This window comes from Brachionichthys hirsutus, chromosome 6, assembly GCF_040956055.1.
Source record: "Brachionichthys hirsutus isolate HB-005 chromosome 6, CSIRO-AGI_Bhir_v1, whole genome shotgun sequence".
Lineage (NCBI taxonomy): Eukaryota > Metazoa > Chordata > Actinopteri > Lophiiformes > Brachionichthyidae > Brachionichthys > Brachionichthys hirsutus.
In genome coordinates, this window is record NC_090902.1 from 6,840,826 (window position 1) to 6,867,417 (window position 26,592).

General features: G+C 44.6%; 3 protein-coding genes across 4 annotated transcripts; 1 reads left to right on the forward strand and 2 right to left on the reverse strand.

The window, feature by feature from the left end:
* Positions 1 to 1,820: 1,820 nt before the first annotated feature.
* stx3b (syntaxin 3b) lies at positions 1,821 to 15,017 on the reverse strand. The gene is made up of 10 exons (XM_068740872.1): positions 14,988 to 15,017; positions 9,540 to 9,614; positions 8,812 to 8,911; positions 8,415 to 8,489; positions 8,226 to 8,296; positions 8,023 to 8,131; positions 7,859 to 7,932; positions 7,643 to 7,777; positions 6,552 to 6,662; positions 1,821 to 1,898 (listed from the first exon to the last, which is right to left on the reverse strand). The coding sequence occupies exons 1-10, from the start codon at positions 15,015 to 15,017 to the stop codon at positions 1,821 to 1,823; spliced, it is 858 nt and encodes a 285-aa protein (XP_068596973.1).
* A 1,286-nt stretch (positions 15,018 to 16,303) lies between these two features.
* Positions 16,304 to 19,259, reverse strand: ran (RAN, member RAS oncogene family). 2 transcript variants are annotated; one of them, XM_068740196.1, is made up of 7 exons: positions 19,155 to 19,259; positions 18,405 to 18,456; positions 18,230 to 18,314; positions 17,322 to 17,447; positions 17,033 to 17,220; positions 16,754 to 16,924; positions 16,304 to 16,653 (listed from the first exon to the last, which is right to left on the reverse strand). In XM_068740196.1, the coding sequence occupies exons 2-7, from the start codon at positions 18,429 to 18,431 to the stop codon at positions 16,609 to 16,611; spliced, it is 642 nt and encodes a 213-aa protein (XP_068596297.1). In that variant the 5' UTR covers positions 18,432 to 18,456; positions 19,155 to 19,259; the 3' UTR covers positions 16,304 to 16,608. The 2 variants fall into 2 exon arrangements, with proteins under 2 accessions (XP_068596297.1, XP_068596298.1); XM_068740197.1 differs by having other exon boundaries at positions 19,086 to 19,181.
* Positions 19,260 to 21,304: 2,045 nt separating this feature from the next.
* Positions 21,305 to 26,586, forward strand: tbc1d10c (TBC1 domain family, member 10C). The gene is made up of 9 exons (XM_068740702.1): positions 21,305 to 21,441; positions 22,084 to 22,183; positions 22,586 to 22,693; positions 22,883 to 22,989; positions 23,176 to 23,290; positions 23,545 to 23,610; positions 24,018 to 24,207; positions 24,355 to 24,512; positions 24,681 to 26,586. Exons 1-9 carry the CDS (start codon positions 21,305 to 21,307, stop codon positions 26,433 to 26,435), a joined length of 2,736 nt encoding a protein of 911 aa, XP_068596803.1. The 3' UTR covers positions 26,436 to 26,586.
* The last annotated feature ends 6 nt before the right edge of the window (positions 26,587 to 26,592 follow it).

The following is a 26,592-nucleotide window of genomic DNA, read 5'->3' on the forward strand; positions in this document are numbered from 1 at the left end:
TGGGTGAAATCAGCTGTGTGCATTGTTTTTGTTTGTTATTGTGCGATAAAGTTAAGACGATCCGACGCTCCGAGCCGCCATTTTCAGCTGCTCAGAAAACACACAGAATACATGCAAACCGAAAAAAGAAAAGGCTCGTGACCCCACCCCCCCTCAGACGTCGTCACTCCCCCTCGCCGCGTCGCGTGCGTCGTCGCGCTGCTCCCATTGGCTGCAGCATGTGCTATTTAAACATGATCAGAATATGCTAATATAAAGGTGTGTTGCGTTGGTGTTCCCGGGGCGGACGGAGGAAGGGCGGATGTAATGAAATACTGTATGTCTACATCCAAGTCGTAAAAGGAACATCCACGCAGTAAAAAAAAAAAACATTTCACGACTTGTATCTGCAATTTTGACTGAAGAACGGTATCAGTAGTAGAAGTATGAAGTGTATTTAAGCATAAAATATCCTCACATGTAAATGTCCGATGTAGCCTTGTTATGAAATTACATTTAATGGACGTTTTAGGATTATATACATCTTATATATTCAAAGATCGTGAACACGAGTCTGTTTTTGGAGTGGGACCTGTGCGACAAAGTACTTTATATGGAAAAAATAAATGTTAAATATCCCTTGATTGTTTTCTATAAATAAACGGAAAAAAAGTTTTATTAGAAAAGTATTCGTGGAAGTAAATTGCATACAATAGTATAAATCTTACCTCACGGTGAGATGGGTCACATTACGTGTTTTTCTACTTTACTTATAGTAATAATAAAATACTTATATGTACATTTAATTTACTTTTTAACAGTTCATTTATTTTCATGTAGAACTTTTATCGTGTCCTACAGGAGCAGTGATACGCCCTCCTTGCCCGATCGCAATAATCCGCTAAACACGAAGTAGCAAAACGAGCGCACCCTGACGTAGGCCCCGCCCCGCTGGGTGTTGATCTGAGCCTATCTGTGCGTGACGGAGGGGGGGAAACGAGGTCACGGAAGAGCCTCCCTTCAGAGATGTTCGTTTTCGTGCATCGCCATTAATCTCCGTGGCTTTATCACGTTAGTGGACAAATAACACAAGTTTAACGTGGAGGGTGGGCGGTGTTAGATAGAGAGAGACTCTGACTTCCTCTCTCTCTCTCTCTCTCTCTATGCGATTATTAAACCCCCGACACGAGAAGCGAATTATAGAAGTATGTTTATTACATAACAGGTTTTATTGGGTTGACAGCCGGTGAAGAGAGAAAAGACAATGAGCGAAAGCGCTTCAGCAGCAAACACAGAATCACACAAGATTTAAGGAAATTATAATTAGTTGGGAAAAAATACTTTTATTCTGACAGCAGAATTATGTGTTTATGGTTCAAATTTAATTAACAGCATACAAACTAATTTCAAAGGAGACTTGAAATTACTGATTAATAATGGTTTTTCTAAATGGTTGTGCCCTGTAATGACCAGCAGGGGGCGGTAGACTACAGCGGGCCGAGAGAAAGTCTACTACACATTACGTTTTCAAACACTTCAAGGATAAAAAAAAAAAAAGTATTTCAACTCAAATGATTAATAGGATAGGAGTAAAGGATAGATATATTTAAATTTGTATATTTTCCAATTTGCTTTAAGACATTTTAAAATAGATGAAGAATAGTGTGTGTGTGTGAGGGGGGGGGGTTAGGGAGCACCTCAGGATATTTTTTCTGAAACTATAAATACTAAACAGACAAAATAAAGTATATTAATTTAAACACAGAATGTGAAATAACTGCTGTCATAGTGAAGGCAGATGAAGGTTTATCTAAGCCGTGTAAATTGTATTTATGTTTTTTTTAAGAGAAGAAGCTGTAGAGATAGGAGAACACGACGATTCCAATGATGGCACAGCACAACGTAATCATCATCTTTTTCTGTAGAGATAATCAAAAACAGACAGTCAGGCAGCAGCATGAGTCAAAGAGCAAGGCAACAAAATAAAGCACATTTACAGACACACTGGTTTGAGGAAATGACAGCGCAAAAGGAGAACAATGGGTCACAGAGGTCAGAGAGGATGTGTGTGTGTGTGTGTGTGTGTTTGAGTGTATATTTGTGTTTTAAGAGAAATGAAACAAATCCTCTTACCTCCTCTTTGACGCCAGCATTTAAAAGCTGCACTGTGAAACACAGTGGTTAAATACACCGTATCAAGTATCTGTCGGCATCTCAAGGACACAGTGCTCTTCCAAAACATGCAGGCAACAAGCAGGAAAATGTTTTTTAGTTGCGTATTCAAAAAGCGCAGCAGGAAAGAGAGGCATAACGATAGGGAGGAAGGAACACGACTCAGGCAGTCATTGAAAAACAGAACATCTTTATTCCCCATTAAAACCGTTTGGCCTTCAAAAATAATTTGCAGCAGCCTCGGTGTTCTCCTCGTTCCCTTTTTGCCGCCTGAGCTGGTCTAAATTGAAACGTTAGATCTGAAAGGTCGAGGACAGAAGAAAAAAAAAAAGAACAACTGGCCCAAGAGCCCAAGATAAATGTCTCTGCACTGCAAAGTGTTTAGATATAGTCAATACCTGCGCTTTAAAATGGTCTGTGTTGTCTCACGGACAACACAGACCTGGGTTGCAAATTTAGCTAGTGGCGCAGTGGGCAGCGCTATTGCCTGACAGCAAAAAGGTTGCAGGTTGAAATCCAACTTGGGGCCCGTCTGAGTTGTTTGCATGTTCTGGTCTGCATGGATTTTCTCCGGCTTCCTCCCACCATCAAAAACATGCATCTTTGGTGAATTGGTTATGCTAAATTGTCCATATAGATGTGTATGTGTGTGTGTGTGTGTGTGCGATGAACTGGCGGCTTGTCCAGGGTGTGCCCCGCCTCTCGCCCGATGACTGCTGGGATAGGAACTGCGACCCGGTAACGGATAAAAGCGGTCAGGAAGATGAAGGATATTGATTATCTCCATCAAGGTCACGTTTTCCTGTTGATCAGTCGTTCGGTTCGTCAGCAGGCTGCACACAAACGACGGCCTGACAGACGTCCTTCGGAAGAGGACAGGAAAAGGGCAGAGCCTCCAGCAAGAAGACAAATGCCTTTTTGAGAAACAGTTTTGTTTTTTTAAATCTAACTAATTTCTTTAGGAATAATTCATTGATCCTGATTAGCACAAATCAGGAATCTTCGGGGGGGGGGGGGGGGGTCTTTGCATCTGGATAATGTTATATTTTTACATTAACAAAATAGGTCAAAAAACCTGCAACAACCACCAAATAATAATCATCAATATTTTGGATCATTAAAGTGTTGTGTATTGAATAATTTACATTAGTTTTTTCAATCAACACAGATTTAGATATAATATAAAACATATATCAGAGATAAATAAAGTTGATCAAGTTCAATGATCATTGAGGTCATCACTGCATTTCTGGAAGAAACTGGAAACGATTTTCAACTTCAAGGCATTTTTGTGAGGTTGTACTTATCGGTGCCGTTTATACTACAGTGAAACCTCGCGTATACGAGTGTTCCGAGGTTTTACTGCTACTACAGTAAAACCTCGAGTATACGAGTGTTCCGAAGTTTTACTGCTACTACAGTAAAACCTCGAGTATACGAGTGTTCCGAGGTTTTACTGCTACTACAGTAAAACCTCGAGTATACGAGTGTTCCGAAGTTTTACTGCTACTACAGTAAAACCTCGAGTATACGAGTGTTCCGAAGTTTTACTGCTACTACAGTGAAACCTCGAGTATACGAGTGTTCCGAGGTTTTACTGCTACTACAGTGAAACCTCGAGTATACGAGTGTTCCGAGGTTTTACTGCTACTACAGTGAAACCTCAAGTATATGAGTGTTACGAAGTTTTACTGCTAATACAGTGAAACCTCGAGTATACGAGTGTTCCGAAGTTTTACTGCTAATACAGTGAAACCTCGAGTATACGAGTGTTCCGAAGTTTTACTGCTACTACAGTGAAACCGAGACACGAGCATTAATTTGAGGTCCAGGAACAAATTATACTCGTATGTCAAGGTATTACTGTATAACGTCACGGTATTACTGCATTTCCTTTACATCGCAGGGGGTACGAAATATCAGAAACACCTCTCAAGTAAAACTCGACACAATTCAAAAGCACGGAAGACGGTGACCTTCACAAGGGAAGCAGCCGGAGAACAACGTGACAACGCCTGCCTTTCATCAGACGGCAGAAAAATCAGAATTCTACCAGGGGAGACACGCCCGTCTTCACATGTACGCTGTTAGCAAAAGGGCTCAACACAATCATTCAGGCGCCTAAACTTCAAGCAATAAAGTGCCTTTATACCTCGACATGCCATCCTTCACATTTAAAAGAAACACTGGCTCCCTGAAGTAAAGAATCATGAGTGAACACACCGCTCCTCTTCAACTTAAATAACAGCCAGGGGGCGTCACACAGCCGGAAACACTCCAGTATTTACACGATCATTTAAACAGAATTACAGAAACGAGAAAGTGCTGGAACTCCCCACAAAACATAATCCCCCCCCCCCCCCAAATACAGTGACCAGGCGGTAGCTAGCTTCAAAAAAATACCCATCGGAGAATGTGTCGAGTCCGAGAGTTCTCGATTCAGACGCTCTAGACATTCCACGTCGTGGCTGATTCTTTTGCGATGACGTTTGTAATGAATCCGGAGTGACATCAGGATCCATCGTCTTTCAGTTCACCTCTTTGCCGCCACAGAGCTACAGCAGGACCCTCGTAGCGCCAGCGTCAGCCTCACTTCCCTCTCCGGAGCAGAGTCTCCTCAACCCGAGCGAAGCTTTTACAATGGATGACGTCATCTGATTATATTCTAGTAATAGAACTAGAATATTTTCAAAGGTGGGCCAGGTGAGGGAGGACAGGATGGAGTGAAGGATGGCCGGATCAATGGCCGCAACCCCGCTACGGTGTCTAGATGAAGATGATGATGATGATGATGATGATGAGGAAGATAGCAGCAGAATGCCCCGATAATGACGGTCTTCTATAAAGAGGGAGACACAGGATGAGTCTAGAAACACGAGAAGAAACGGAGCGATAAAGTCAGAGCGATCCGCTGCTCTGTGAGTTCAGCAAAGACAAAAACACACACAGCCAAGAAATCTAAACACACAAGCACACACCTCATGTGTAAGCCCAGCGCAACACACACACACACACACAAAGCCCACAGAAAGGAGCACGCTTCACACCCACACCCATGACGACGTTACTCACCCCGGGTTCTCCCTTCAGTCGAGCAGCTCGGGAGTTTCATTTCAAGCCCACTGACAAGCCGATAATGAGGGCGAGTAGGGCCAGCAAGACGACAACGACCACGGCGATTATCACCGCCTTCTGTTGGGGAACAACCGAGTGCAGGCTGAGGACCGTCCTCACCGGGAAGCAACAAGCAGAGAGGCATCCTGAGTCTAGGCCTGAGAATGATGACGTCATCCACTCTGGGATTGTATAAAGGATAATGATGATGTCATCCACTCTGGGATAGTATAAAGGATAATGATGACGTCATCCACTCTGGGATAGTATAAAGGATAATGATGATGTCATCCACTCTGGGATAGTATAAAGGATAATGATGATGTCATCCACTCTGGGATAGTATAAAGGATAATGATGATGTCATCCACTCTGGGATAGTATAAAGGATAATGATGATGTCATCCACTCTGGGATAGTATAAAGGATAATGATGATGTCATCCACTTTGGGATAGTATAAAGGATAATGATGATGTCATCTACTCTGGGATAGTATAAAGGATAATGATGATGTCATCCACTTTGGGATTAATGCACGTTTGGTTCGAGGGACTATATAAACAGTGCATGGCAACAAAGGCGATATCACAGGTCAGTTATTCATTGTAGCAAGCTAAGACTCTTTGGTATTCTGTCAATTCCAATGCCCCCCCCCCCCCCCCCACACACACACACCCATAGACAGACACTGTAACAAGTAAGATCCTTAAAAACAGATAAAGTCTGTGTTCAAAGAAAAAGATAAAAAGGAAGACGAAGAGAAAAGTGAGAAGCGCTGGTGTGTGTGTGTGTGTGTGTGTATGTGCACGGGAGGGAGGGTGTATCGGCAGGTTTCAAAGCACATAGGTCCACATGACACAGGCTGGTGGTGGATCAGTAATGGAGCACGTAGGAGGGTGGGAGTCATCACAGGCCGGGATCAAGGTGAAGCTCAAGGTGGCGATGGGGGGGGGGGGGGGGGGGCTGGTCTTCATTTTGTCAAGCAAGTTTCCCAAAAGCATCTCTGTGTTCCAGGAGGACGACAGACCTTTGGCCACCGTTTAAAGCGCCTTGTTCCTTTCGGCACCAGTGACTCTAACGGGATCCAGGTCGGCCAGTTTGAGCAGCAATCCCACGACAAATAGTAGAACTACCCACCCCCCCCCCCCCGAGTCACTGCGAAGCTAAAAGCAACAAGGCCTGGGCCACATGTCTGAACACTCGGGTCCTCGCCGTCCTGTCGGTGAGACTCTCTCCGCTGCTTTGGGGAAACCCGATGGCTCTTTCAGACTCGCCGCCACTCACACGTCGAGACTCTTGTTGAAACTTTGCCGCCTTCTTGGTGTCGGCGACGGCCCGCTCCACGAAGCCCACCGACTGGTCCATGTTGCTCTCAATCCTGTCAATCATTCCGCCCTGACACGGTGGCCGCCGGCGTCGGGAGCGGACGGGAAGCAGAGAAAGGTCGTTCGTAAGGGAGTGAAAGAAAGCGCAGCAAGGCGTGTGTGTGTGTGGGGGGGGGGGGAGGTTCTATATGCACAGGAAGTGTGAGAGTGTGTTCACAAGGCGAGCACAACCAACAGGAAGACGTCGCCGGTCACAAGCGGTACCTTTCGGGCTTTGGTCTGGTACCTTACAGCCTTCTTGGTCTGCTCCTTTGCCGCCGTTACGTGGTCCACCGACTTGGATACATTCTGTTCTATGTTGTCTACTATGACGCCCTGGAAAACAACAACAACACAAAAAACGGTGAGATACTGATAAACACTTTAAACAGCACAAGTCCTCAAATTCTAAATGTCGTAGGTTGGCTCTTGATTCGTCCGTTACTCCAGTAAAGGTCTTCGGACGCCGTCGACGGCGACGCCATCAGGAGTTTGGCGTCACAGCGGAATTTCCTTTGGAACAAAACCTCTTCAACACAAAAACTGGACGCACAAATATACTTTGCGGAGGGGAAAAAACATTTTAAAAAAATACCAGCAGGAGTGTGACGCTTACCTGGATAAAGGCTTTCCCTCAGGTAGCAGGGTGCAAGTAGCAATAAATATGTGGTTAGACACACGTTATCAATACATCCAGCGGGCGACTCATCAAGGATGTATAAAGCGCGTTAGCTCTAGTGTAGCGTCTGCTCTGATGTTCTTTGCGTAGCTTACTAAATGCATTCATGTTGGCTCCACCACCGACGCGTGATGAGATGGTTGTGACAGAAAGGATGCAAAGACAATTACAAGAAGGGCACGAAGCTGGAAAAGAGGAGACGGACACAGAAGGAGGTTTACAGTCAGACCAAAATGGAGACGGAGAGAGAAACGAATGACAGGAAATGATTCACGACGGTGAATAGAGAACGCTGAGGTTAGACGAGGAGCTCCGGACTGTTAAAGCTCTACCTGGTTCTCCACCAGCATGGCAATGTCCACAAACATGTCATGCAGCTCTTTGATGCTGCTTTCCAGACGGACAATGTCTTTGTGTCGGGCTTCAATTTCATTCAGGGCTTGTTTCGAGATCCCAGAATCCACGATCTGTGCCGAGAAGAGATTTACGTTTGTGTCAGTAAGTCTCGTGGCAACGGCAGAAACGCACGCACGCGACGACGAGCCTACCCCGGCGGTGAACACGGCGGCGTTGCCGCTCTCCAACATCTCCTCCAGCTCTTCATCAGTCGTCGCTTTTCCAGCTGAGGAGGAAGAGAGGCAGGAGAACGTGAACGAGAGCGGAGCGGCCGCAGCATCGCCGCCGTACAGACGAGCCTGCGAGCGTCACTAACTTATCTCCAGCTGTCTCTGAATGCGGCCTTTGCTCCTCTCCCTGAAGTCCACCTGGGCTTCGTTATATTTGGTCATCACTTCCACGAATTTCCTGGACAAAACTACATGCTGGAGGGGGAAAAAAAAGCAGAAGATTATGTATGTTCCTGTGAAACCAGCCTCGACTGGAGGCCAATGCAAACTTCAGAGTGATGTCATTTACCTGTGATTTCCGTATCCGCATGTCAGCCGAAACCCTCTCCTGTTCCTCCGACTCCAGATTCCTCTCGATGGCTGGGAAGCAATCAAAATGACTGATTTGTGATTCAACTGCACGCCACTATCATTTCATTTTGCGTGTGCGTGTGCGTGTGCATGTGTGTGTGTGTGCGTGTGCGGTGGGCAGACTCACTCTTGAGTTTGTTTCTTGCATTGTTGGCCATCTTTTTGATGTCGTTAGTGATCGCCTCCAGGCTATCCTGCGTTTCTGGGAAGGGAACAAAAAGATTTTTAACGTAAGGACAAGTAAAACAAACGTCCTCTAATCAAGTCAAATGATTTCAGTGGAAGACCAATACAAATAGATCCACATGATCTGACATATTCTACAATGTTTTATATTCTATAAAAAAAAGGTTTTTATAGATTTTTGAGTTCCTCTTTTTTTTTTTTAAGCAGAAAATATAATAATCAACAAAACTGCTCAAACGGTAAAAACTAGTGAGTAGAGGGTGGTGACTACATCTGTGATAAAAAAAAAAAAAAGAGCAGCGACAGAAGGAAAAGCTGGGAATAGAGATCCGTCTTACTCTGCTCTGACGTTGGAGCAGACAGGATGACCGAGTAAAGCTTTTTGACTTCAGCCACATTCTCATCTATTTTATCTATGCTGTTCCTGATGTCCTCAATCTGAAACACAAAGGCAGACGATTAACGGATGACAAAAATAAAACCTGTTCAAATACACACTGCGGTATCAAATAAAATGAGAAAAGCACTCAAAAGGGCGCAGACCTCCGCCAAGCAGCTCATGCCCCTCCTAACTGGATCTACACCGTCCACATGGTGATCTGGATCATCACCAAAAGGTTATTAAATTGTTCTTGGTGTCTTCATACACCAACCACGAAAAGTAAAAGTGAATCGGAGTTGATTTTTAACTGGTTTTTGAATCCGTAAATGCAGATTTATTCCTGTCTCCATTCCAGATCAGAGCCAGAGGACATTTTGCATGACAGTGCATATCGACCCCTTTATGACGGATTATTGGTGAGTGAATTGAATGCATAATTTACAAGATTTTCTTTTTTTAAAACCTCAATTATAAGGTAAATGGGAAAATCCCGATTTTTTTGTATCCAGATTGCTCTCAAGATTTAATGGGATCTAAGATTGACAAAGACTCTTCTTCAGACTTTTCTGTTCCATCAACATACATCAGAGAGTTTTTTTTGTAATCCTGCTATCAGACGGCATCAAAAACATGGTGGAGGTTAAAATCAATCTTCTCGGTCAAGAAGTATTCAAAGACACGGACCTGGCAGAAGAACTCGTCCATGAAGGCTGCGTTGTCGATAGCGATTTCCACCTCGTCGTCGTCATGGTCGCACGTCTGAAGGGAGAAAAACACAAGCTCATGGTGGCGTCGTGGTCGAGCGAGCAGCTGCAGCTGCGCAGAGAGAAAGTTTGTCAGATGCTGCTTTCTACAGCTCAAAGACAAAGATTAACGCCTCAGAATGACAGGTCCTTATCGCCATTTATGGTGTTCCACAGGGTACAAAAAACAATGCACACATGTTATTAGCTATATGGCAGCACAAAATAATCTGAAGTTTGGAAAACCTCAATTCAATCAGTTGCAAAACAACAAACTACTAATGTTAATATCGCAGGTATAATGATTATGGATCAGAGACAACAACTTCAGATTTCAGAGAGGACCCCTCCAGTACCCAATGAAAGCTGAGACCGACTCATGACAGGGCAGTACAAAATATAAATACGACAGAATAAAAACATCTAATAAGCACACAAAACCCAAAGCAAAGCTGATATAAGAAATATACAACATTTATATCGGAGTCTGAACCACATGAGGACAACACATCATCATCATCATCATCATCCAATTAAAGACGCATCTAAGGTGTGCGTAAGCGGTGCACAGGTGCGGTCAAAATAAACGTTCTTATCTAGCACTGTGCACGCGGCGTCCGTGTCTACCAAGGCATGTGAGCCGGTGTCTGGAGGAGGTCTATCCCAATTCTGGATGAGGTACTTTGCATATATCTAACGTTATAAGTCAAAGTGATGAAAACTTCAACCCTTTAAAGAATTCCCAGATCATCGCCGCAATGCAAAAGTTGATCTTTGGTGTGAATGTAATGCGAATCCTGCCTGAGTTTCTGCTATAATCCTGCAAACAAACAGACTGGCCCAATCCCACACCCTCCCCGGTGGTGGCGATAAGGTGTGACTCAAAAGCCACGGGAAACAGTCGGCCACGCTTCCCCCGCTGATCACATGGCCCCATTCTAGCCTCCTAGTGCAGCGTAAAGTCACAAAAGTCCTTTCACGAGCCAATGATCCTGGAGACTGTGTAAAACCATCATGTCAGAAAATACTGACTGATCGGTCTGAACGCAATCGGCCTACATCCAATAAATTCTATTCGAAAGCTTCCCTCTGCTTCGGTCATAAATGTGTCACGAGGGATAGTCGGCAAACAGAGCAGAGGCACAAAGCGCCGCTGCTGCTGAGTATTTACATGGTTAGAGACGGTCTCCAGGAAGCCAAGCCGTTCTCAACCGACTGGAAGAAACCACAGCTGGAGGTGCCGCGTCAACAGACGTCACAGGACACGACGTCCTGGGACGGCGTCAGGAACGGGCAATGGGTGACTGGGAATCTGAAACCTGGACGCTTGACTTTCCTGCCTGGATCAAAGTCAATGGAAAACGACTCGGTCAACAGACCTGACGGCTTCCCTGCCTTCATATCAGCTGCTGGGCTTGGGCTCAATCTGTAAACTGGTGTCAACACGCATCAATACGACGCTGCGTTTACACTGCAGCGAAGCACGGCGGATAACACAGGCTAACAAAAATAATTAAACGCCACATTTCAACAATCTCAGACATAAAGAGGGAACATTGTGTCAAAATCTTTTATTTTGCTCGTCGTCAATGGCAGCAGACATTTTCCAAGCTAAACTGACAAACATTTAAATTGCAAATTGTGGTAAAAAAATATATATTTGTTCTCAGCTGCTAGAATTGCCAACACTGGAACGCTTCCCTCTGTGGGTTTACTCATTGAGCATTAATGCGTGGCTCAGCCGTAGCCGACCGCCCCCCCGCCCCACGCCACGCTCCATCACACAGCGCGTCTCCAGCGGTGAGATAAGATCAGGCAATCACTTCCTTCCACAGCCGCTCATTCAGCAAAAGAAAACCCGGAGCGTTTGTTCAACTTTTCCTCTCAGCTCTCAACTTGGACACACAACCGTGAGAAGATATCAGGCCGGCGTTTTGGAGCTTTTGTCAAACGACAATGGAAAATAGCACATATCACTGCTGGAATAACTCGTGTTGGTGTGACCGGTTTTGCAGCACGGTGGCACAGTGGTTAGCACTGTTGCCTCACAGCAAGAAGGTTGCATGGTTTAAATTCAACATGGGGCCTTTCTGTGAGGAGTTTTCATGTTCTCCCCGTGTCTGCGTGGGTTCTCTCCGGGTTCTCCGGCTTCCTCCCACTTAGGCAACTGTACCATGAGGCTGACAATATACATAAAATTATAATTAAATTGTAATTAAGAAACCGACGACGAGGTGCACATCTTTATCTACAAAAACACTGGTGAAATTTAATTGGTTTTTTTAAAACTCTTATATCTGGACAACCTGAGATCAACAGAGCATGAATAGATCCCACGCTGTCCATCAGAGGGCGAATGACTGGCAGCTTGGATGTCTGCTTGTTGCTTTAATTCAAATCACTTGGGTATTGTGGTTTTGCATACAAAAGACCAGCTGCCATGTTCCCCAACGCTCGTCAACAAGCCAATGGCTGAGTCTCAGCTCCCTATCTGCAGCCAGCTGCCTGCTCTAATGGGGAATAATTACAAGAGTGTGTCATACTGGTTCTTCTGGAAACCCTAATCAAACATGCGAACATGAGGAGAGATGAAACAACGAGCGCAGACCTCCGCCGAGCAGCTCATTCCCGTCACAATGAGCTTTACACCGTCCACATGGCGATCTGGATCATCACCAAAAGGTTCTAAATTGTGTATTTTGAATCCATAAATGGGGGGTTTCAAGATCCGTTGACTGATCCATAATCCAGGATCTCTCCTGGATTGGCAGCTGTTCCTGGTAACACTCCAAACATTTCCTGAGAATTTCATCCAGATCCATCCAGAACTTTTTGGGTTGTCTTGTAACAGACGGACAGACAGACAGACGCCGGCCATCCATCACACAACCTCGAATAATAAAACAACAAAACTCACACGTACCGGAAAGTACAAATACTGTAATCATCACCGCCGGGAAAACGGGTTATGATTAACATGTATTCATGCAAACACAAGACGACCTTTATAAGTGGTTCTGTAAAATTCTAAACAAGAGGAACACTGCGAAACAGAATCGTGTGAGCGTGACCAGCAACCCCGGCCAAGGTGAGCGTGCTGCACTCAGCCTCACTATAATATAATAGCCGCTGTAAGGCCCTGGGAGCCGATTACAGCTCAGACTTTGACACTGAGAATCATAAATGACGTAACGGCACAGGACAAGGGATTCTGCTTTAGAGGTTGAGAAATCAGACAAAAGGAAAAGGAGAAATATGGTTAAACCGAACAGAGAAGAGCAGAGGTGCATGATCAAGCAAAACACGAGTTTGGAACAAATAATCAACGCAATAAGTTTATAAAAAGACATGTTGAATATCATCGTGAGCAACAAAACCAAACTTCCCAATCAGTGAGTGGCGCATGCTTTTTAGTAATTCATTGACAACCTTGAGAGCCATAAGACAATCATGTTTTCATGGAAACGTACTCCAGCAGCAGCAGCAGGGCAGACCTCGGGTCAGATTTATGAAGGCATGGTGACAGAAGCCAAAATGCCCCCATCAGGACTTGAACTAATCGCAACACGACAATGCGACAAGGGATTTAGAAACTCAAACGCTGCCACGGTAACTGAAGCCTTTAGCCCCGGTTGTGTTAACGAACCGGCTGCTGATGTTCGAGGCATTTTTGTTTTCCTCAAAGCAAGAAACTGCATTTAAATCCCAGCGAGCAGCAGGAACTGTAAACTCCCCCACAGGACCGCAGCTCCAGGTACAACCACAGCAGCATTTCTGGTTTCTCCTCTTTCTCAAAGGTTACAGTCAATCAGGTGATCCCTTATATGAGAGAGAGAGAGAGAGCGAGCGAGAGAGAGAGAGAGAGAGGGAGCTAAGGATTTAGACGATCGGCCCTCACCCCTTCCCGTCCTATCTGGACTTCCTTGCACTGCAACTAGGCCCGCTGTGCGAGGTAGACTCCTCAAGGGATGAAGCTGCTCAGCAACTTTAAACACAGCAAATATTTGGCCAGCTGTATCAGGTGTCTGTGGGAACGCATCCCAACACGGGGCACGACGAGGCCCGGCTCCATTGGCCGCTGATACCGAGTCACTGAAGCGGTCGGAATGGGGGAAACGAGTGCAGCTGGACGTTTCTGTCACTGATGGTTTCCTGCTATGTTACATTTGTAATCTGAGTGCGACAGACAAATAGGAAGGAGGGAGGTGAAACGGATTCTGGACTGTAGATCCTGTATCCATAATGAATTTAGTTAAATAAGCAATATTCTTAAAATTAAATGCCAGCTCTTGGATTTTAGAGCGTATATTACACATCTTAAAATGTAAGACAAGCAGCTGTAATTTTCGGTGAATGAAATGAATGCATATTTCACAAGACATGATTTTTCTATTTTTTTTCTCAAAGCTTCGTTCATCCAGATCCATCCAGCTGTTTTTCTCTAATCCTGCTAACAATCAAACACACACAAACACAAACACACACACACACACACACACACACACACAACATAAAGTCCTTGGCAGAGGTAACAAATCCGTTGACCTGCTCCGATGTGGAATCGACTCAGCTATGAGACGACAGTTGTTCAAACTCTCCAACTCCAATATTAAAAGCACAGAAGGCCGAAACGCAAGTATACCCCCCCCCCCCCCAGTTAAAAAAAAATCTAGATGCAGATCCGATCCAGATGACATTTTGTGGCAAGATAACACAATTTCAAAGTAATCCAGAATCCAGGGTCTCTTCCCGTCTGTACGCCGGCACAAACATGGCCTCCTCTGCAGGTACTCGGTACTCGAGATGCAGAGAATCGATATTCCTTTGACATTTTTGCTTCATAAGTTACTTTTAATGAAATCTACTGAACATTTTCGACCTTGATCCACTAATCCGAGAGAAATAAAGCAGAACGTAATCGTTCAGATATTAAGGTTGTGTAAATAGAGTTCCAACTTTGTCTCTGTCCGTTGGTGCATCAGAAAGTGTTCACTATGTTTCCAGTCAACTTTCTGCACACAACAGAGAACAGTAGTGGTGGCTTTTTTTTCATTTTTATCTTTATCATTATGGTTTCCATGGATGCAACCTGAATGTTGGCTCGTTCTGTGAGAGGGATTTATCTCTGATAAGAGTTTCTGGTGCATAATTTCACCAGAATTTATGTACACGCGTCCCATTTGCTCATTTTAATTGTCTTAAACTTACTCTGACATTTTTTATTCTACGTTTTTAAAATAAAACTTTTTTTTTCAAAGTATTTTCTGAATTAATATCCGATGTTTGCCCATCATGTAAACATCAGTACTCCAGACGGCCATTAAGATCCGCAGGTCAACCCGGAGGTCGGACGCTGTTCATAAATGTAATGGTTTTGAACACTACTCACCGCTTTAAGTTGCTCCAACCGGTCCTTCATCTTTAAGACGGTAAATTTCACACCTTTAAACCACACGAATAACCACTAATTCGGTGGCGGGGGGGGTAAAACAACAGCTCCGTTCTCTTCCGTCCTCGACCAGCCGGCGATCTGGAGCTCCCTGTCCGGCGGGACGACTCCTCCCGCCCGCCAGTAAGAAAGAACTAAACTCCCCCCCACGTCTCGACACAGTAATCCGAGGAAACTAATTCTTTTTCCCTTTGAAAATCGTCGATTTCCATACAATATGGCTGCTGGGTTTAAACCCAGTGTTTTTTCTCTGCTAAATCTCCACTCGGGGGGGGATTAAGGCAACAGTTGCGTAGAGCCGTATAATCTGGATCTCCGCCGGCCACCAATAATCATCCTAAAACGCTCCTCTGAGCCGCGCATGCGCAAACTAACTCCTCGGCGTCGAGATGAAGCCACGCCCAAAACACACCTGCAAGCGACGATGCATTCAAGTCCGATGGGAATAATAAGAACTTCATGAAATAATTATTTGCTGATTAAACACTCGGTCAAAAGGCTCCCAACAAATTGATGAAAGCAGTTGAACACATAATCCATTCTGCATTTATGTATATATATATATATTTTAATACGTAATACTTAGTACAGGATATAAGAACTCAGAAACACTTAAAGGCCACTTTTTATTCATTCCTTTGTCACTTGCGACCTGTTTTCTAGTTAATTCACCTGTTCTGCGGGCTATAAATACCCTTGTATGAACACAGGATACAAGTTGAATTAGTATCGACCTTAAATGCAACTTTTCTAAAACATATACATTTGTCTCCTTAACTTCCAACGTGGAGTATTTGTCTTGATGTCTCAGGTAAAGCGAGTCAATTTGCTCTCTGCTCGTGATCGAATTCATTTGGTTGCTTTGCAACCAGCACCGCCAACCGGATCACAACGAAAGGATAACGCCATTATGTAACCTACAAACGCCCACCGCTCTCAACGGAGCAATGCTGACACCTAGCGTTCATTGTGAAGGCTTCATCCTGACCCCCACACCAGGGGGTAATATCTCTTATCTTCTCAAACCCGAGGGCATTAATGGCTGCATTGTAAACTTTACTAGTTGCACCATGTGCAGTCATGCTCCTTCCCCCGTTTGTCGAGTGGAGCAGTTTGATTGATCCCACAGGGGAAATGTTAAAGTATTCTGATTACTGCTCACCAACATGCCATAAACAAAGTGTGTTAGATACTTTCGTGACTGGATTACCAATTTTCAGTACATGGGAATAAATAAAATTGTAAGAATTCAGACATTTATATTGAGAATGTTTTTATTCAAATTTTATTCCCCTTAGTGTGTCCAATACACCATACGACAGCATTATGTGGGCTGGGCAAGTGCAGTGGAGAGTGCTCAATGATGAGAAGTAGCATGTTACCATGCCAACGCCAACACTAGGGTGGGTGGGTCTTCAACGGTGACTTTATAGAACCACAACTTTTTCCACAAAGGTTTTAAATTTTAAAACAAAACACAAAAATCTGAGGGGATTTTACAGCAAAGGGCGCAAAATAAGTTCCTGTCCATGGTCGGGGGGGGCTTCGGGGCACACACAGGTTAGAGATCATCTTCATCATCAGGGAGGGCCGTTTGTGATGCAGTCTGAGGTGAGAAAGGATGATAGTATAATCGGTTCTAATATATATATATACACAGACTTCTGTCAACTAAAGAGACATTGCAGCTCATTGATCATACTCACAACAAGATCTTGTTCATACTTCTGAACAAGCTCCTGGTCAAGATGGACTTCGGGGGGAGCAAGGGCAGGCATTGCCACGAACTCCAGGTTAGGGTCACCGACCAGCTTCCTTGCTAGCCACAGGAAAGGCTTCTCAAAGTTGTAGTTACTCTTGGCAGAAATGTCGTAGTACTGGGGACAGAGGAGCACCTTTCATGTCTCACTGAAGGAAGACAACGCTTTCTAGATTTCAAATGGGACCAACACATGCAGCACAGCGTCAATGTGAACACTTAATACCTGCAGATTCTTTTTGCGGTGAAAAACGATGCTCTTAGCTTTGACCTTCCGGTCTTTAATGTCGACCTTGTTGCCGCATAGGACGATGGGAATGTTCTCACAGACACGGACCAAGTCACGATGCCAGTTGGGTACATTCTTATAGGTGACCCGAGAGGTGACGTCAAACATGATGAGAGCACAATTAGCTGCGGAGACAACAGAAGTTTTAACGACATTTAGGAAATGTTCTAATTAAGTAAACAGACATTAAAGAACTGGAAGACCATTCCAAGCTTATGAATGACACCTTGAATGTAGTAGCCGTCTCTCAGACCGCCAAACTTCTCCTGACCAGCAGTGTCCCAAACATTGAACGTGATGGGTCCTCTGGTGGTGTGGAACATCAGCGGGTGTACTTCTACGCCCAGGGTGGCTAGGATTCAAAGCAAAGAGCGTGAGACAGGGCAATGCTTTAATTAAGCCTTTCTGGGTAGTTCCTATTCAGAAAAGGACGACAACACAAAAAATGTTTAAAAAAATCTTACACAAATAAAGTTATCAGAATGCATAAAATAAACTGCAAAAACTGCCAACATATCGGGCAGGGCAGTCGGGTAAGCATGTGTGCTACATGTCGATTTATGTACCAAGGACTTTCATCGGAAACAAGACCGCAAGGGCTTTTTTGAGATGCTCCTCTTAGTGTTTGACTGTACTTGTACTGTAATACATGCTACCGTACGACTGCACTTGTAATAAATATATTCATCATCATCATTGATGTTCTGTGCAGATTCAATTCCTCACTTGGAGGTGGGGTATATTTGATAAGCACAAATTTACACGGTGCAGAGGGCCTAACGTTGAGTTTAATTTTAGAGTGCCAGTTATTCTAAGACTAATGATGACATTTAGACCTCTAAAGCACCTCCTGAATCATGAAACCCGCTTCAAACCCATCATGAAAACAAAGTGACTCGGATTATAAAGAGACCATCAACAGGAGAGAGACACATTTGCAAACATTTGTAGTGGTGGTTCTTAGTTTTACATGATTCTTAAGTTATTAGTCAAAATGAGAGAAGCAAACCCCCGATCACCCAAAGGATTCGTACCTGCTGGAATACGTTAATTCCGTTATCTTTAGCGCAATCCTTCAAACAAATCGAACACAAATCACATCTGCTCCTCCTCGCACACAATCAAGGCACTCACCGACATATTTCTTCTCAAACTCCCCCGTCAAGTGCCTTTTAACAAAAGTCGTTTTGCCGGTGCCTCCATCTCCCACCAAGACGAGCTGAAAGAAAGAGCGTTTAGGACTGTTAGCAAAGTTACAGACTCTTAGATATACACATTAAACACGTGGAATGTAACAGGAAACGATTACCTTGAAAGCTACTTTCGGGTCGTTCATTTGGTCTGTCGGAGTTGTGCGTTCTCTGAATGAAACGAGGCAGAATAATTAGCACGCTTTCAATCGAGCCCCCGTCCATGCTAGGCAGCCGCTAGTAGCGTTAAGCTAGCAGCGTTAGCGTTCTAGTGATTTCACGCTGTGCGGCTTCTACGAACGGTTACATCTGACGATTTAAACTGTTGCTGAATTCACCAAAAACACGTTAAAATCATCTTGTACGAAACAAAAAAACCTAAACGCAGCAATACATGCTATAATGAAATGGACAGACAACACGAACGCTTCTGAAAAGTATGCTAAGAGATTGCTACATGCTAACAAGCTAATAACGTATGCGCCAGAAGACGCGCGACGGCACTTTTTTCCCTTGTTCGACTGGAACAATCTGGCCGAAAAAACATCAGACTAGCTCCATCCATCGGCTGATGGTCAACCGCAACGAAATAAAGCTCCACACGCGAAACACCTGCGCATTGAAGGCTGATGTAGCCAACAATATTATATATACGTACGCTCGCTATCCCACTAGCTAGCTAGCTAGCCTGGCATGGAAACCATTCTCTGCACGAGCTAACGGTGAAGCTAAGAACTCTGCGGCCTAGTCTCACAGATAAACCCCGATACGCGCAAAGACACGTAAACCCCACTTTATACCTTCGAATCCCAAATACGTTTCAATTGACTTCCCAGCGAAGTACAAAACCCTAATAAAGGTTCGCCTACAGTGAGATGTGAGCGTTGAGTCAACGGCGTCGTCCCCGAAAGAGAAGAGAAGAGAAGCAAATGGCTGCTTCCGCGGGAGATTCAGAGCGAACTATGAATCAGTTTCCGCCCTGATCACGTGACGTGACCGCCGCGGCGGACTTATCTTTGTTACCACAGCGTGATTCAGCACATTCGGTTATTACCGATATATTTACACACGATAAGCATCGATAACTATTATTCCAGGCAAAAGCTTTGCAGAGCTTTGCGTTCAGCTGCAGAGACAGAGAAAAGCGATTACATTTATTAAATTAATTGCACGTTTTGCCATGACGCATAACGGAAAAAAAACATTTAGATTTAAAGCAGGATGTAAATGACTTGCTTTTTCCTCTTTTAGCTTATTATTTTCTAGGCAAATAATTGATTATGATTTTAGAACCAGTTTTGAACGCAACAGGAAAACTCAATTTTAATTGATTTATTTCAGCGTCTTAAATTATTTGAGCATTACCATTAGCAACACAATAAATGTTCAATGTCAATTAACCATCTCTACAGCACAAGAAATTTAATTTGCGCATTTATTTATTTTGACAACAGAATTTGATGGTGCAGACTGGGATGTTCATATATAACTGACTCTTTAATGCTTGGGATGATAAGGTATCATGTATGCAACATCTTTGCAGGCAGCTTTCTGGTACAACATTGAGCCTATCTGTCCAGGCAGTCTGTCTTTATTTTGGCTGCTATCTCGGTCTCCATTGTTGAGGAGCTGGAGCTTCTCTTTGCTGAACAGACCTAAATTTGAAAGACTCAACATGATATGTTTACAATTTACTCAAACCTTTCCTTAATCTTGACGCCTTAAATCATCCACAGCAATGAATTACCAGATATATTATTTTTAACCGAGACTCACCTTGTCTTAATCTATAGTATAGATTAAGGTGATTCTATACAGTATATCCATATATAAATGTTGCGTTCATAGACTGCTCGTTGTTTCCCAATCTCAGTACTGTTTACTACAGCAAGGAAATGCAGCATGCCTGTTGGCATCGATATGAGGAAGCGGTTTTCATCCGGCATTTTACATTATAGAGATGCCGTGTGCGATGAATATATTTTAAGTAAACGGTAGTTTCTTAGCTGACAGATTATTACAGGACAGACAGTTATTATGCCAGGCGTGATGCATTCATGAATCTGAGAGAGTGAGGCAGAGAGAAACAAAGAGAGGGAGCAAGTAAGTGAGAGGAAGTTTGTCTTTCTCTCTCATCAGCAGAAGATCGCACACGTCTCAGATCAGAAATGACGGAAATATAAAAGGTAAATTCCTTACATTAAAGGTAGTAGCTAAGAGGTATCATAAACGTTGAAGACTTAAAATGGAAGTCATATTTTACTCTGCATCAAGGTACGTGCTTTGTAGTTCCAACAATAAGTATATGAAAATAATCTGTGCAGAGTCAAAATTTATACAACAGGAGTAAAAAAAATAAAATAAAATTTGCTCTGTAAAACACTCAGAAAACAGAATGGGACAATTTCTGAGTCTTTTTTTCATATCCAGTTGAATTTTAAAAGTGTACAAAGAAGATGTTTGAAGTTACGGGTACTTGTAAAAATGAATATATAAAGCATATTTTATTAAGATCTGTTGAGTAATGATTTAAGATAAATAAGATGATCCAGATTGTTCCCAGCAACAAAGTTCCAAAGCCAGCATCTGTGACATATGGGAGATGTTTTGGGCCCGTATCGTAGGAAACACCATTAATGTTGAAAGTTCCATACAGCTTGTGGAATAACATCTCTGTTTAGTCCAACAGGACACCGTCTTGCCACGCTGTACATGCATTAAAATGTCATTATATGACTTTGGAGTAAAACAAATACGGAACTAGAATGGCTTCTTTAAGTGCAGTCCTGTCCCCTCTTCAAAATGCATGAAAATACGACCTCAGATCATTGAAAACATATAAAAATCATAAGTGGAAAAGAATTCAACCCTTAAAATGCCAACAAAAATTAAGGGTCCTCTATTCAGTTTCATTAAGTGTCATAGATGTTATAAGCTTCAGCATGTATTATACGTTATATGGCATCATGATACACAGGATGTGGTCGCACGTTGAATGATGAGGCCCTATTTCTTTAAGATGCTGAATTCATCCAGTTCAGCCCAGAAGAGCCTTGGTGAGGAGGACGGCTCTGACTCGAATGCGGGGTCAGAGGTCGGTCTGGAACCTGAGACAGACCGCTTTGGCTTCATTCTGACCAATGGACACACAACCGGGTAACGTTCCCACAACCTGCTGCACTCTCCTCTGTTTTTATTTTTCCTTTAAAGAGACATTTTTTTTTTTTTTTTTTTATCTGGATCACTCTCAATATTTAGACCAAGACCCATCTTCAGATTTTTTTTCCCCCCATCAAAATCCTTCAAGCAGTTTTTCTTTAATCCTGCTAACAGACAGACAGACAAACAAACAAACACCGTCAAAAACATAAACTCCTTGACGTAGGCAAAAATGCAGCATTTCTACTTTCTGATAATAAAAGCAAACATTCAGTTTATAGATTTTATATTTATTTGACATTTAAAGAATAAGGAAGCAAAAGTTCCAAGTGGTGTCACTGAACAAACGGCTACCTACTGTCTTCACCCACCGGCCGTAGAACGCCTGTTGCCATGGAGAATTCTAACCGCTGTGGTTTTCCTGTTTCCTATCTCAATTTTTCGGAGCGGCGTCTTCTGCAATGACAACAGAGTCGAAGCGCATGCAGAAACTGCATACAGATAGAAAGAGTATCCAGATGAATACGGCAACTGTTTTACATCAACAGGGGGACGAGATCCATTAAAGCCTCTCGCTCTTATATGTAATGTGACCATGAAATGTTTTATTCTGGCATCTTGCTGTGCTTTTATTCTCAGCAGCGTCGGCCCGTCACCCGAGTTAGTCAGACGGAGGGAGGCCAAATGGATAAACATCATCGTCCAATGGGATCACATCTTGATGGAAAAACCCAGTAAGGTGTGTCCCATCTTAGAAATATAAACTCTAGTTAACAAGCGTGGCATACTCAAGATACCCTAAAGTCATACAATCAGGAGGAAGTCATTGTTTTTGTATTTTGGTTAATTTAATATTTGAGAAAGTGCCATTTTAAATATGAATATATATATATATATATATATATCTCAAAAGGCACACACAGTGGATGTCTGCATAATGTTTCACGAGGAAATATTGAAACCCACTGGCAACCATGGAAGAGAAATTCAAGGACAAACGTTGCTACACGGGAAGTGTCAGGTTTGATAGATGCTAAAATGAACGATGCTACCTGTGGCTTTCCAATAGCCTTGTTTGCGTTCAAATCAACGCTTCATTCTGTGAGCTGCTCAGAAAGCTCCGTCTCCCATGTCCCTTCAGGTGAAAGTGCAGTGCCAGAAAGGCATCCCAGCCTCGCTCAGAGCGAAATGCTGGCCTCTGCTGTGCGGAGCGGCAGACAGGATGAAACTAAGCAAAAAGCTCTACCAGGTGAATACAGCAGCAGCCGCTTCTGGGTGATCTAGCCTCGGTGCAAAACGATGCAGAGTGACATGCTGCAACGCTAAGCACAGCATCCACAGCTTGATACAGGAGATAACGGACACTCGCCAGGTCCATTTTTAATCTCAACGGTGCCGTCGTGTTGATGAACGACTTCTTCTTTGGTCTCTGCACCAGAATCTGGACTCGCAGCCCGCTCTGCAGAGCTGGGTGGACGTGATAGAAAGAGATCTGGACCGACAGTTCCCCTTTCACGAAATGTTCCTCTCCAAGGACGGGCATGGGTAAGGACACGCTTCAACTTCTTTTGATTCCTGTCAGCTACAGAACAATCCTAGTTTATTTCGCAGTCAAGAAATGCCTCGACTCCGACAACTGCATTTTTACATTCCAGTGGCATTTTCATAAAAGTGTCACAAAGTTTAAGCATGTGTGTGTGTGTGTGTGTGTGTGTGTGTGTGTGTGTGTAGGCAGCGCGGGTTGTTCCGGGTGTTGAAGGCCTACACTCAGTACCAACCAGAGGAGGGCTACTGCCAGGCACAGGGGCCTGTGGCTGCAGTGCTGCTGATGAACATGCCTGCCGAGGTAGCGTTCAAGAACCCAGCTCTCCCTTTTGTCCGATAAAGATGCTTCAGAGGCGTTTCAAAACAAGTCTTCAGTCATTAATCCAGATTTCAGTGGAGAACGAAACCCAAATGTCAGACAATGAATTCTGTTTACATACTGGACAAATACTTTTTTTGGACACTGTCACACGACACAGACTCTTCATGAATGGTGTAACTAAGCTTAATGTCAGCCTAATGATTTTTTTATTATTATTTTGGTGCCTTTTTCAGCAGGCCTTCTGGTGTCTGGTGCAGATCAGTGAGCATTATCTCCCGGGGTACTACAGCCCTCTGCTGGTGAGGGCCGACACAACGGGCACGACTGAACGAACTGTTGAACTTTTCTTAAATGGCTCGTTTTAATGCAGGCCAGTACATTAAAGTAGAAAGTTGGGAAGTGAATATTTGTGCTAAGAAATAACCTAAATTTAGTCAGTATTTGAATTTCACGAGTCATTACATACAAGAACTGACAGGAAGCTGTGCATGCATCCCTGTCATCCTTTATTTTAGGGATCATTTCCTATATATATTAAACTATAATTTGGTACTTATTTAGACAATCTTCTAGTCATTGCTAGTGGAACTGACGAATGCAATTAAATATAATTAAAGCGTTTTTACCAGGTAATTGCAGACCCAGAAAACTATTTATTATTTTCCAATCTGATGGTTGAACTGGCTAATCGTGTGTAATCCTCTAGGAGGGAGTCTTGTTTGATGCAGCGATGCTGACGTGGGTTTTGAGAAAGACGTGTCCGGCTGCGTACAAACACCTGCAGCGCCACGAAGTGGAGCCCCTCATGTTTGCCACCGATTGGCTGATGTGTCTCTTCACACGTCACCTGCCCTTCAACACGCTGCTGCGGGTCTGGGACCTTTTCTTCTGCTATGGTGAGGCGTCTACATTGGGTTAGGGTTAATCGGTTTAAGACGAGCTAATCTGAATGTTATATTGGACATATTTAAACAAAAAAAACACCTGACTGAGGTGTTACCGGCTTGCTGTCCTCTCTCTCACCGCTCCTCTCACCTGGGCAGGAGTCCGGGTGCTGTTCCAGGCGGCGGCGGTGTTGGTGAGCCGGGTGCTGGGCCGGGCCGAGCAGAGGAAACGGTGTCAGGGACAAATGGAGACTCTGGAGAAGCTGAGGGGCGTCAGAGACCAGGTCCAAGATGAAGGTGACGCCTTCATTGCAGAGGCAAGTTGGTGCAACTTGAACGCATACCTGAAGAATCATAATAACTATCGAGGCTGAGGATGAAATGTCGTCCTTTATGTTTTACGCTTTGGTTTTACGTACCGTTTAATGTATTACTGTATCATAATACTGTTACTGCGACAGTAAACGTGGCTCATGTCCTCTCAGGTCTGCTCAGTGCCGCTCTCAGCAAGAGAACTGGAGAAGCAGATGGAGAAGGAGCTAGAAAAGTGGAGGAGAAGCAGCCCTTCATCCACGTTTGACCCCCGAGATCGCTGCCAAGGATTTCAGGTGGCGTGGGGCAGGGCCCGGCAAAACCAGGAAGAGCAAGACAGGAAAGAGAGACAGAAAGGAAACCTGTCCATTCCTCTTTTGCGCTCGGCTTCCACTCTATCGCTGTCGGCCCATGTCATTCACACAAGTTTAAGGAAAGGAGGAACGGGTTACGCCAATGAGCGGCCGATGGGAGCAAGACACGCCCGGAGCAGCTCAACAGAGTCCAATTTTAAAAAGGTGACAACGAGCGGGACGCGTCAAGGAACAGAAAGCGAAGGCAAGCTCGACACTCCGGCTGGCAAAGAACCAACCGCCAAGACAGAGACGCGACCGCAGAACGCGACCTTAGCGGGAGACACGGTCTCACGGCGAGGAGCGCCTGGCGGGGGACAGCACAGACACCGGTCCTCAACAGAAACAGCCCAGGAAGGAGAGTCCCACACCAAATCTGTAACAGGAAGCCAGGATGAAACGGAACAACCAGTCCCGGAAGAGACGTCGATGCTGCGTTCACCTGCACGCATCCAACCAAAGGACGGCGCAGAGTTAGCGGCTGAGATACGGGCTGAGGCGGAAAAACCAGCCTCAGACGACGTAGCGAAGGATTCAAAGGAAGAAACGGCTCAGTGTTCGGAGGCCGCAGCGACCGAACCAACACGTGGCATAGAAGACCGATTCCTGACCGCAAACACGCCGACGCCAACGCCACAGAATGAGGAGACATCCACCTCCGTAGCTCCTCCACAGAGTGACGAGGCGAATTTCAACGCCTCTGAGGAACAGACACCGGAACAACCTGAGATCCAGCCTCCGGGGGAGGTGAAAGAAAGCACAGAACCCCCTCGGGAAAACGCCATCAGAGAGATTTCAACTGAAGCAAGACACTCAAAGACTGAGAGGAGGCCACGAGTCCAAGACGAGGAGTCCCGCCTTGTGAAAGACGAGACAGGTCAGAGTAGCCACAGCCTGACACGGACCTCTGCGCTTCACTGCGGCCGGCCCTCTCGGGATATCTGCATCCGCAAGTCATCCAGCAATTGTGGGCCCAGGAACGGACGGAGGCTCTCCGAGGACCACTTCGTCATGCCACAGAAAGCCGGCCAGTCACGTTCCATCCCGAATCAACCTTTATCTGAACACGCCCGACCCCAGCCCGATACTCGAGCCGTAAGCCCACCGAAAGCTGAATCTGGTCTGACTCTGACCCGATCTGAAGGAGAGTCAAAGGGAACAGAGTCCCAGGGGTCGGACCCTCTTAAACGTTTGGGTCTCTTCCGCAGAGGACGAGGAGACCAACCCAAAAAGACGAAGACAACGACAGTCAAAATGCAAGTCCCCAAAATTCTCATTCAGGACTTCAGCGACGAAAGAGTGAGGGAAACACCACTAATAGACGAGGTGGAAGAGAAGCTGAGCTCAAGGGAGAGAAGACGGCAGCGGCGGGAGCGAGAGAGAAAGGAGAAAGAGGAGGAGAGGTTGAGAAAGAAGAGCGAAAAGGAGAGGGAGCAAGAGAGGAAGAGATTGCTGGCGAAGGGGAAAAGTTCCGAGATGCAAAAAGGGAAAGGAAGTGGTGATGAGGCGCATCGTACGAAGACTGGATCACAGACACGCAGATATTCTGCTTCATATGCGGATTCTTACTTTTAACTAAACTTCCATTACTTCTGGTTCTGGAGGAATGAAGCGGTCTCACCCGGGTCTAATGACTCGTCGTCCTGGGGTTAGGGTTAGGGTTAGAGGCACTGGTCTCAGCTCCATGTTGTCAAGCCTGAACCTTTTGGAATGTAAATAAGTAATGTTTCCA

What these genes read in the sequence shown, in the direction of transcription:
- stx3b (XM_068740872.1), bottom strand. Translation starts at nt 15,017, where the DNA reads ATGAAGGACCGGTTGGAGCAACTTAAAGCG. An exon ending in TGCTCCAACGTCAGAGCAGA is followed by an intron (nt 8,490 to 8,811) that starts GTAAGACGGATC and finishes TTCCCTTCCCAG; the next exon opens with AAACGCAGGATAGCCTGGAG. An exon ending in TGCGGATACGGAAATCACAG is followed by an intron (nt 8,132 to 8,225) that starts GTAAATGACATC and finishes TTCCCCCTCCAG; the next exon opens with CATGTAGTTTTGTCCAGGAA.
- ran (XM_068740196.1), bottom strand. Translation starts at nt 18,431, where the DNA reads ATGAACGACCCGAAAGTAGCTTTCAAG. An exon ending in GTTTGAGAAGAAATATGTCG is followed by an intron (nt 17,448 to 18,229) that starts GTGAGTGCCTTG and finishes TTTGAATCCTAG; the next exon opens with CCACCCTGGGCGTAGAAGTA. An exon ending in ACCGCAAAAAGAATCTGCAG is followed by an intron (nt 16,925 to 17,032) that starts GTATTAAGTGTT and finishes CTCTGTCCCCAG; the next exon opens with TACTACGACATTTCTGCCAA.
- tbc1d10c (XM_068740702.1), top strand. Translation starts at nt 21,305, where the DNA reads ATGCTGAATTCATCCAGTTCAGCCCAGAAGAGCCTTGGTGAGGAGGAC. An exon ending in TGATGGAAAAACCCAGTAAG is followed by an intron (nt 22,184 to 22,585) that starts GTGTGTCCCATC and finishes ATGTCCCTTCAG; the next exon opens with GTGAAAGTGCAGTGCCAGAA. An exon ending in TGATGAACATGCCTGCCGAG is followed by an intron (nt 23,291 to 23,544) that starts GTAGCGTTCAAG and finishes TGCCTTTTTCAG; the next exon opens with CAGGCCTTCTGGTGTCTGGT.